We start from the raw sequence: 12,512 nt of genomic DNA, 5'->3' as shown, positions 1-12,512 counted from the left end.
AGAAAAGTTATATATGTAATTTAAATATACAGTTTATGAGTTTTTGTTAATTACAAAGCAAACTTATCGTTATTAATACGAAAACATATCAAAGTAAACATGCACTATATTATATGCGCATGCATAAAAAAACTAATCCTCTTGAAATGTGGGAGGATTACCAGACGTAAATTTTACGGGAAAAATATGAAATTATATGTTTAATTTTAATCGCATAAAGGAAGTTTAGGAGGATGTTATCAAGTGCAGTGAAACAACATCAGGCAAAACAACATGCAAGGCGAGATCGACAAGGTTTCTCACAGTTTCTATCATAGATCAGAAAATGTTTTCCTTCATGTCTACTTTCACTTTTACTCCATATCCTGTCAGATTGGTATTCACTATCTCCGACTATTCATAACATTATTTTACACTTTTAAACATGTTTTATAATCCTTAAATAATTCATCTTAGGATATCTGTCTTATTTGAATTGAATTATAACATTTGAGGATTTTTTCTTTATGAATTTCCACAGAAAAAAGGAAGAAGGAAGCCATAGTTGCATCAAGTGCACTCACACATGCCCTAGTAGATCATCTTAATGGAGGGTAAGACCTCAGCTGTATATTTACAGACTGTGCTAAGTTCTTGCAATCACTACTTTTTGCTTGATATTTACATATTTTTATCATAAATACTAATGTTCTGTTTTGTCTAAACTACATGTACAAGCATTCACATGTGTACTGTTTATTGATGAATATCTATACTCTGTCCCAAGTTTTTGCTTCCACCACTTTTTGCTTGATATTTCAGTAATAGTAAATACCTTTGTGCTCAAACTACGTTCATCCACTAATATGAAAAATGTCCAGATTATCTGTTTTGAAACGCCCCCTCTACTGCTTCAGGTTTCAATACACATCCAAAAATTGAAAGTCTACGGAGATTTTGCATTGCATCAGCCATTAATAAGCCCGGATGATAATGTTAAAAAATTGCGCGATGTATTCTGAGTGTATTCCGAATGGAGAAAAGATGTAAACATTTCCCATTATAAATCTCCGTAAGAAAATTGTTTTCGTTCCTGTGAAATTTTATGAGTGAAAAGGGATAATTGTTCAATGAAGATACCTTGGATATATTCCCTTTCATCGATTTCAATTGTATTTCTTTCACAGGTATGTGTATTTTTATTAAAAATCGTCAAAAATTGATGGAAGCAATAACTTGGGACAGACTATAAAGTAATATGTCCCAGGTTAACATTTCTTGCACTTTTTTGTTGGTTTTCTTAACATATATCTGTCAGTGTGAACAACCTGAAATCATCATAATGCCAAAATTGAATGATTTCTTCTATAAATATAATTACACATTCCCTCATTATATACTCGAAGAAAACCATAGGAATGAAAATGCGTTACTTACGTGTATATATAATGGAAAATCTGACATCTTTTATCCATTCCAAAATTCTAAGGACTCCTTGAACAATATTTCAACACTCTCTTCTAGGGCTTTTCATGTCATTTGCTTTTCAAAATCTCAATAGATTTTTTATTTTTATTTGTGTTTTGAAGCCTGAAGAGTAGAGGAGGTATGTGTTTCAAAACAGAAAAAAACATATTTGTTTCATTCTAGTGGAATGATGTAGTTTGAAGGTTTTCATGATCATCAAAATATTAAGCAAAAAGAAGTGAAATTAGAAACTTAGGAAGGAGTATACATGAACTTGGTGTAAGTTGTTTATAATATAGCATGTGAACTAGCTCTTTTATCTCTATAAATGGGTACAGATTGGCCATCTAGTTACATGTATGTACCTGTGCAATAGGTTTAACAATTTTTAAAATAAAGGTGCATGATTTAATTTCTCTGTATGCTCTTGTTGAGAAGCTCATTAGAATTGTAAGTCAGTACTAAAACAAGATTGGAGTATTTGAATAATTGAAGTGTAACAGGTTTCTCCACCATGTAAAGTTTGACTGTGTTACTGGTAGTGAGCAGCACTGCCTTTTGAAAACAGTATCATGTGATGATTCTTTTTAAGTCATTTTTTTTTTTACCTAAAACCAGATCACTGGTATATTAGGTCTATGTTACATTTGCACACAAATTAATATTGAAACATGCACTAGAACACTGCTGGTGTACGACCAGTTCTCGCCGCGTACCATTGCTCGCCAGTGCATTGCGACCTCATTTTATCAATACATAGAATTATTAAATAATGAAAAATGATGTAACAATGCACTGGCAAGGAAAGGTACTCGGCAAGAACTGATTTGAAGCCAGTAGTATATTGGGGAAAAAATTGAAAAGTACATTGTTTATTCATTTTAAATAACTAAAGAAAGAGCAGACATTTGAAAATTGCTAAAACGTTGTGGGGGAATGATTTACTGTGTACAAGAATATAAGCTGATTTAATTGCTATGATGAAACTGTCATAAACAGTCTTTGCGCTTAACTTTTTTTACTACAAGCCCATAGGGCAAGTGAGGTTACAAAATCTGGTAGCCCAAACAAAATTCTATAAGCCCAAATCAAGAACAATAAAAACAACTCGACAAAATATGACTTTTTATTTAGTAATGCATTGAAAGTTAGCACTGCACTACAAGAGCTCAAACTCTCTTACAACTTCTAGCTCTGTCATTTCATTGTCAGATTCTTCAGAATCCTCATAGTCATACTCTTCTTCCAGTTCTTCATCATCACTTTCATCCTATAAATATAAAAACAAAGGTTGTCAACTTTTTCTGAAGTGTAAGGAAATCTCTAAACAATATGTAAAACATAAGAAAGGTAAAAGATGAATACCTCCTCTCCTGGAATTACTCATGGGTTGACTACTCCAGCATCACTATGATCAGGAATCACACCAGTTTCATACGTTTTCCTTCTTGCACCAGGTGCAGTACATCAAGCTATCTACGAAATCTAGCCATGGCCGGTCTTCTAACTAAGCTCGCTGAAATTTCCGTTGAAGCTTTTCTTCATACCTCTTCTTCACCCTAACCTTTTCTTCTTCTGTTAGAGCAGTCCTTTTGATGGTTTTTTTTTACCTGGAATAGCACCTTCCTTATATTTTAAAAATGGTATCATAATTTCAATGACCGCCGGAAATAATGTACTAGCCAATCGGGCATGCGCGAAAATAATATTTGGTAGCCCAATCCCGATTTTACTAGCCTCGGTCATCGGGCTACCGCTTAAATTCGAAGACTGCATAAAAATTAAGTTTTTGTAAGAGAATTTATTAGAAATGTCTCATCACTTCAAACATTTTACTACTATACTGTTTTAAATGATGTGCTTTTATCTTTATATTTCAGGGTAGCTCAAGCCTATGTCAATCAAAAGAAACTGGACACAGAGACCAAGATTCTACAGGCCAATGCCTCACAGTTTTGTCGACAGACAACGCAATGGCTGAAGCTAGTAGACGACTTCAACACAGCTCTCAAGGTAACATAATGGATGAATCAATGTTAATCAATGTTAATCATGGATGTTTTGTATGCATTATTGATGAGAAGATTTTTAATATTCAGAACATTACTGATGAAAAGTCTGGTTTGAATTAGGAATGCTTTAAGCTCATTTATGATCCTCATTACCGCTGCAATATTTAAGTCTATTACGTGCATTTACATAGTCATCCTAATTTGAATTTTTTAAAGAATTTTAAATCCTGTTGTCTTTGTTGAGTAATTTCATGATTAAAGTTTAAAATCCTGATCCAATATGTTATGAACTTCTTATTCTTCTTGAAAGAATTAATATCTCTGTCTGGTTAAGATTAATGTCAAATGAAGTGTTTTGCTATTTTCCATGAGCTTGGTTTTAGATGCAGTATATTTTGATTTTTTTATAATTTAATTATAAAGCTAGTAAAAAGTAGCAGATAAGTCTCTATTTTGGAATATAATCTGAGAGAAAAAAATTCATTGTACAAAACAATTCTGGACTAAATGACTGTATTATATTCATCTTCCCAATTTGTCTAAATTTTTTGCAATATCATATGGTTGTACATTTATATGATTAAATTAAGGGAAACAGAACATTGCTGTGTAAAATTAGCCAGTTATGATTTTGTACATGTATCTACATTTCTAAAATTAACACTGTTAAGTTTCCACCAACTTATGTACTTTTAATTAGGAAAGGACTATATATGATATGGACCTAAAATGGCCCCCTAAAATGAACATCATCATTTTACTGTAATTCTTTCTTTTCTCTGTATGTGATGTTTTTACATAATGTTCATTTGGATTCAACTGCCCACAATTTAGAAATATGACATCGTAAAGACAACCTTTCCCCGCCATTTTTGCATTTTTAGCAAACAATATTTTGATCAGAGATGTATCTAGCTAAGGCTAAGAAGTGACCAAAAAAAATCCTTGTTCTAGCATGCGCTCTATATTTCCTATTCATAAAGAGATAAGAAAAATGTCAACTTTTGAATGATTTTGATTGAATGATAGAAATAGGGTCACTTCTGACGTCATATACTGCCAGTGAGTGCAAATAAATCAAATGAATAGGTGAAAAATATAATTTACATAAACTCGTCTAAAATATAACACAGCATTTTATTGTACCAAAAACGCTTTAAAAATTGGCGAATTATGGGGGCCAAATTTAACTCAAATCATACATAACACAAAACTTCTAATTACGGTAGAATATGTCAGCTTGGCCCCCCCCCCCCCCCCAAAAAAAGAACTGAAAAATTAGGTTTTTGGGGGACACAAATCAAAATGGAGATCTATTCCTTCTTTACATAACAATTTAGATTATATAAATGATTCAAACAACTTAACTTCCACAATGTTTAATAGCGATTACTATATGTTCTATAATAATTGTCATGTGATAAATAAAAGTCACATGATCAGCACCCTGTCTCCACTTAACTGAATAATGAATACACAACTTGCTGTCCTTTAAAAAGGGACTGCAAATCGTGGACCATATGCATGTGTTTCCAATGAAAACATGAAAGCCTTAAGATTATCTGAGATTCCATTGACTCTAGCCCCCTGCTTTTAACCACTGAATTTGTAAGTTGTATTACGTATAAGTATAGCCCTGATTTTTTATCTCAGAATTTAAAGGGTTCATGCTTCTGAAACAATTATGATCTATATTAATGAAGATTGCATGTATACTATCAGGCATTCGGTGAATTCTACTATTTGCGCACACATTACGCTTCGCACTACTTTGTTAACTATGCAGTGACAGCTTTGTGTAAATTATTTTCATACTTTGATGCATTTTTCTTGAGATAGTGACATAATTATTCAATCATCTATTATATACAGTCACAAAATTATTCAATCATACTTAAATGCTTAAATAGTTTTTAATCAGTAAGTAAAGTTAGGCTACATATGTATTCGGAAAACAAAAAACATTGCAAATTATGCAATTTGATGCATGTTGTAGTTTCAGCATAACATTAAAAACTTGTTTTAAAATACTGATAGTTTATATCACATGCCGATCATTTCTTTATAAGGAATACTTTGTTTCTGTAATGTTTACTGACAACTTTACAATTACAGCGCCTTTGAACTTATATGTGCATATGGCATGGAAATCTCGATCCTGATTCAGATAAACGTGAGCTAGCCTGGTTCCCTCAGCTAGCCATTACGAACAGGAACCGGGCTAGCTCGTGCGCAGGCTCAATTTTCCCCATAGCATCGGGTTTAACCTCGCTTATATATTTTCTGCATGGACCTCAGGGTCGATGCAATAATATGAGATTGTTAAGCAGTATGCCAATCAAGATGTTTGTTGTTTTGAAAAGTGTCATTTTTCTGTCTGCAGGAACTTGGGGATGTGGAAAACTGGGCCAAGAGTATAGAGACAGACATGAGAACTATCTCCAGTGCTTTGGAGTATGCTTACACCAAGAGTGAATGACTCTCATGAATTTTGTGACTCGCAGTGCTACTACCTATTTCCTGTACAACAGAGATTTTCATCAAATTGCATCTACCCGGTACATTTAAAGTGGTGATGATGGCTTGACAGCTAAACTAATGCTCACAAAATTACTGACAACGTTGTTGAACGGTTTTGTTAAAGTGAAGTACCGGTACATGTTGTGTATGATATACATGTATGTTGATAATTGTTCTTGAATTTTCAATGATGAGAATAAATTCGTGTGATATAATACACTGTAATGATATGAAGTATTGTGATATGATGTACCAGTAATAAAAACAAAGTTTTTGTGTCAAGCAGGATATGTCCTTATGATGAGTGACTTGTACATAAAGATATTTGCATCCTGATGGTTATGTAACAGGTGGTGAAAATCCAAGTCTCAACCAGGACTCGAACCCCTCCAGCGCGCTGTGCCAGCTAGCTCTCTAACCACTGAGCTAGTGAGACATTATTTTGACTGACAGTCACATACCTGTTAACCCATTGTTAGTAAACATTACATGTACAGTACCGATCAGACCCAACCTAACACCAGAGTAAACCCCTGGTTTATTGTGGAATCATTTAAATTCGTTGGGGCCAATTTTCGTGGATTTTGGGTTTTTAGCTTATTTGTGGGGATGTAATTTCGTGGATGCATTGGTTTTCAGTTTCAGTAACAAAGATACCTCTTTCTAAATTTGTTCGTTGCGGATGTTTATTCGTGGGGGAGGACTACCCATGACTACCACGAAAATTGAGCCACCATGAATTCTAATGTTTCCACAATACTTTTGGGGTTTACTCTGGGTTTACTTTTTGAAAATTTGGGTCCATGTGGGGTTTACTCGGGGTTTACTTTGGGTTTAATTGGAAATTGCTTTTGAAGTCAACTGTATGCACTGAAGTGTGGAGCAGACCCGTATTTTATCTTACCATCCAACTGCCTGTAATACCTGTCCCTGTATATTTCTAATTCACAGTTAGCCTGTGCTTTCAGGGGTATACTTCTGACCGGGTTTACTCTCTGTGTCCTCTCTGGGTTTACGTTGGGTGTACTCTGGGTCCACTCTAGTAAACCCAGAAAGTAAACCCAGGGTTTAGTTGGGGTTTACTCTCTGCTAGGTTGGGTCTGATCGGTACTGTACATGTATTATAATTATGTATGATGTTCATAGTTTAAACAAACTTTTTATAAATTGCAATTGCTCACATCCTTATTCAGTATTCACTCCATCATGAAGGGATGGTGTTTATTCGATATTGAAATTATTTTTAATTAAGTAATGGGGGGGTGGGGGGGTGGGGGGCAGTTTGCTTTAGATTTATTTTCTTGAATGTAAGTATACAAAAAAAGAGTTGACAATTAATAGGGGGATAGCGCCCCCCCCCCCCCTCCTTCCCCGAACCTCAATGTTGTTACATGTATGTGATATGGCTATTTTTTTTAGGGTGATTAAAAGTAAGGTAAGAGCACAGACTGACATCAGACTTTCCAATAAGCTGCTGTTACTTATTTTATGCTGAAGAGTTGACTGTAAAAAGTGTTCCCTTTAAGATTAACGACCACCATAAAGGTAGACTAAAGCCTTAAATCACAATTAAGCTATATGTAGCTTTGAGTCTCGATGCTGCGTAGTGCCTATATGTGGCTTAAAGAAGGCCTAAAGACACATGTATAAAAAAAGATGACTGCAGGTCCCTAGTAATGAAAAGATAGCATAGAGACAATCTTTTGGCAATCTTAAATCTTTTTTCAATGATATCATCCTTAACGCCGAAACTTGATTCAGCTGTCTTTAAGACAGCTTTTATACAGAATATGACACTCTTTAATCAACTTTTAGCTTACTTTCCCGCTAAAATAAAGTGCATTTCATAGCAATGTATTAATTCACTTTCAAATTACGGGAAAATATATGTATGCCAAAGATAAATTATGATTGAGACTTCAACGCATTGCCGTGCACCTGGGTACGATCGAGGCACACGTGCTGTGTATTTCTTGTGTACATTCTGTGTTAGTTCCAGGGGTTTTCTCAAGTTGATCGAACAATAGATTTTGAATAGATATATACACATGTACAATGAAACCAGGTATAGACAGTCACACAAAGCAATTACTGTAATTTAACAAGGAACATTGAGTCAACCTGTACACTCATTTTGCTAATCTGTTACTAGTATATGTTTTTGGCAGATTTAGCATTTTATATATTAAGAAAATAATAAAATTGAGAAACGTAATACGTAGATCGTAATTTTATCATTTACTATTATATTTCAGTATTGTATTTTGTTGTTAAAAATAAAACCCACTAAACAACAGATGTGGATAATGCGTGTTCCGTCGCAAATATAAATTTTGTGTAAAAACTTATTTTAATGAAGAAGTATTTATTTTGATTCGGGTTCAGTTTTCGTGTGTGATAATCAATATTATATCATATGTATACAAAATTCAAAAAATGATTGCTTTTGTCTTAGTTACTAGTCAAATATTGAGCGCACTTTCTTACGTGTACAATGTACTTACCTTTTTTACACAGAGAGAGAGAGAGAGAGAGAGAGAGAGAGAGAGAGAGAGAGAGAGAGAGAGAGTGAGTTGACGTGTGATGTGATGTTTAGCTAATATTCAAATTTCACTTAAAGATCTAAACACAACAGAAAGAGACTGTAAGTTGCTCTTAACTGGTAGTTTAGAGAAGTATGGGCATTGAGACCTGAAAACCGTCGCCAATTTAATCAACGATCTACTTGAAAGTGGCTTAATGATACTTTATATGGATAATAAGAGAGAGAGAGGGAGAGAGAGAGAGAGCGGGGCAAATATTCATTCATTTTCGTGTGTTGACATTCCATGATGATCCTTGCACATATAAAACAATACATCATGATAACATGCAGTGGATTAGGTATTTATTCTACAATGCTTGCTACATGATGTACATGCATGTACCTTCCAGGCTTGGGGCGAATTACATTGTAAAGTAATGCATTACATTATCATTACTTCATGAATTTGGGCAATAAATTATCATTACCATTACTTAATTTTCTTGAAGTAATGCATTACATTACCATTACATTAGTAAAGTAATGCATTACATTACCATTACTTTGTGAAACGTCAATAAGTTTTTAAAAAGTAATTTAAAAGTTGAAAAAAAAAATTGCAAACATTTCATTTATAAAACACGATTTAACATATTTACAGGTCCATGTTCTACGAAAGAAGAAAAGGGCCATATAAAAAATATTTTTATCTCGTAATTACGAGAAAAGATCTCGTAACTACGAGAAAAGATCTCGTTGTTACGAGAAAAGATCTCGTAATAACGAGTTAATTATCTCGTTATTACGGAAAATATAGCTTATAATAACGAGAAAAGATCTCGTTATTACGAGAAAAGATCTCGTAACTACGAGAAAAGATCTCGTTGTTACGAGAAAAGATCTCGTAATAACGAGTTAATTATCTCGTTATTACGGAAAATATAGCTTATAATAACGAGAAAAGATCTCGTTATTACGAGAAAAGATCTCGTAATAACGAGAAGAGATCTCGTTATTACAAGTTAATTACGAGAAAAGATCTTCTTATTGCGAGTTAATTTTCTCGTTATTACGAGAAAAGATCATGTTTTAACGAGAAAAGATCTATCTATAAAAATGTCGCGTTTCATTATTCTATTCTCTTTATGTAGAGTGTATTAACTACTGCAATGTCTTTTATTATACACATACTTAGCATAATGTACTTCTAAAAGCATACACAAAATTTGATATAAAATCGCACCAAGCAGTGATGTCTAATTATACCTGAGCTACTGGTACAATATATGTAACGGTACATGATCTTATCATCTATGTTTGTTTGCGTCTCTGTAATAATTATCGTAATTATTTCACATTGCGAAAATCGTGTAAATGGTATCTTTTTCCGAATATTTCATTATTAAGAGTGACAATTTATATATTTGTCCCTCTTTCTTCTCAGATTTACACAATCGTGAATTATATATTTTCACTACGACTTTGAAATAGTGAAAATTTGAATTGCGTAAATTTTATATACTGTTTTAGGTTCTGATTCGCGGAAAAAAAACATGACGTGGAAAAAACCTGATATACGGCATTAATGAATTCGAAACATATGTAATTTATTCCAGTATGGTCAAGAGTAGTAAGAGTTAATCAACCTTTTGTATTCTAAAGTAAGTTCTTCCTTTTGTGATCATAATTATCAAAATGATAAGTTATAAAGTGACCCCCTCCAAAAAAAAAAAAAACCCCATTTCGACAAAAATTGGAAAACATGCATGCAGCTTTTTTCTATTCACACGCTTGATCTAGATTATGAAGTATTTAGATTTCCAAGCGCAAATGTGTATTCACTCCCTCGGGATGAGTTGGTTGGAACTGAAATCTGATTAATTGAGAGTATATCGCCATTTCTATACTTCTAATGAAAAGAACTCAATCATCAGGTAAGGATAAGATGCGTTAATTTAGTAAGTGATGACTGAATTTCATCCTTATAATGTTGAATTACATAGTTACATTCAAATCTCTAATGCATTGTACCAATGTAATGTAACGAAGTAACACAACAGACTCAGTGACTGTGGTAGAGAATAAGTACCATTAAAGCTTAAGAATAAAATAATTAATTAATCAAATTGAAAATGGTACCCCGTTTGTTGAATATTCGGAACGATTGTTTAAGTGGGTAACAACGGGATACGGGATGGAGATTTAAGGTGGTAAGGGACACCTCGATATTGAGACTTACTTCCGATCAAAAGAAAATCAAGTATTATTTTAGAAATGGTTTCTTTCCCGAAATTGTTGCCTATAACAGCGTAGCCCAGTGGTTTAGAGCGTTTTCTACGAATCTGTAAAAGTCACGAGTTCGAATCTCGCTGCGGCATTTATAATTTTTACCTTTCCAATTTTTTTAAAACATATGTTTCGGTCAATTTTTAAAATTTGAAGATTATAAACGCTGAGAATAATTTGATTATAATGTCCTTTTACCCCCTTTTTAAATACCAACAGGTGTGCCATACTACCTCAAACGTAACGTTATTTTAAATTATATAAACGACAGATACACGTAACTCCCTCTTTTCGAATGCGTTCCTTTATACATTGTATGCGGTTCATTTTGTCTTTCTTTGTATGTTTACTTGGTCATTGTTGTCATTTGTGTTTACTTTATATTTATTGCATTGTTAAAATATAATTTATTTCACTTCTATTTTTTCTATTTCCTTAATTAATTTGAATAGTTTTATCATTTCTTTCATTAAGTAATCAGTTCATTTATTAATACGAATTTTTTATCACTTCCAATTATTTATGTTCACGACATGCAGTTGTAAATGTATTAAGTTTTGCGAAAATATTAATCGATAAGACAAATATATTTTCTTTCGTTTGAACGAAGTGATTTAGATTGAAAATATTTTCTTTTGTGGTAATGATGAATATTCATGAGGTAGGCGGGGCTCGAAGGTGATTACGGGTAGAGTGTGTTCGAGTAGTATTCATTGTGACGATTCCGGACGGCACTGTTATGCAGAATATCGAACCCGAACATTAAAAAATTGGAATATAAAAAATTAATTTTCTCGAAAATATGTCAACCAGACGCTACAAAAGTGTAAACTTTATCTGTAGTTTGACATTTTGAAGCTGTTCAGCAAATTTCATATTATTCCTCAAACGCATAAAGAAAAAAAGTGTGGAAAACTGAAGTGGGACAGACAGACAGACGGACGGACGGACGGACAGACGGACGGACAGACAGACGGACGGACTGACGGACGCAGAGGAAAGCTATAGTCCCCTTCGGTGAAAACCGGTAGGGGACTAATAATAATAATACTTTTCAATTCCATTCCACTGTTTATTTCCTTATTTTCTATTTAATTTTTACATGGTCACAGAAAAGTGCCCCCCCCCCCCCGATGCTACGTGCCTGCAGTGCTTGTAGCGATCATCACGAGGTTTAAGATTGAACCATGGCAGGTACATGTATGTCTGACGGTATTCAACATTGGTAATGCGAATTCTTTAAAGCACATCTAGGGGTTGATGGATGTGGGATTCATGTGTCAAGAAGTTGACTAGAAGTTCGATTGGGGGGGGGGGGTTACGTGACTATGTGAATGACTTGATGAGGGTGTAGGGAAAGGTGTCTGCCATAATGGTACCACCTAGCTCCCAGAGTTTTTTCTCCAAGATTGTTTAAAATGGTACATTTCGGAGCTTATTGTAAACAGATCTAGATTCAAATTTCACTTCGTACGTATATCATTATAATGTGAACAATTTATTGTCCAGCATGGTCATGATCAGTTACATGTATAAGAATCAGATTTCGGATTGTTCTGACGTTGAAGATGGATTTTCAGAATTCACACCTTTAATACTACTGAAACCTGGAAGCCATATCATTGCCTAATATATTCCAAAACTATATATTTTCTCAGCTCTTTGCTATGTACATGGTTGATATCATTTTTAAAAAAAATATATATTTGCTATGCGCATGCCTG

The 12,512-nt window shown here is 33.7% G+C and overlaps 1 protein-coding gene across 1 annotated transcript; it reads left to right on the top strand.

The window, feature by feature from the left end:
- The first annotated feature begins 124 nt into the window (after positions 1–124).
- LOC105332711 (biogenesis of lysosome-related organelles complex 1 subunit 1) lies at positions 125–6,260 on the top strand. The gene is made up of 4 exons (XM_011435396.4): positions 125–294; positions 521–593; positions 3,327–3,459; positions 5,842–6,260. The coding sequence occupies exons 1-4, from the start codon at positions 234–236 to the stop codon at positions 5,935–5,937; spliced, it is 363 nt and encodes a 120-aa protein (XP_011433698.2). The 5' UTR covers positions 125–233; the 3' UTR covers positions 5,938–6,260.
- Positions 6,261–12,512: the final 6,252 nt, after the last annotated feature.

The sequence above is a fragment of the Magallana gigas genome, chromosome 10, assembly GCF_963853765.1.
Source record: "Magallana gigas chromosome 10, xbMagGiga1.1, whole genome shotgun sequence".
Classification (NCBI taxonomy): domain Eukaryota; kingdom Metazoa; phylum Mollusca; class Bivalvia; order Ostreida; family Ostreidae; genus Magallana; species Magallana gigas.
Note: the sequence above shows the minus strand (reverse complement) of the source record. Positions and strands in the feature narration are given on the sequence as shown.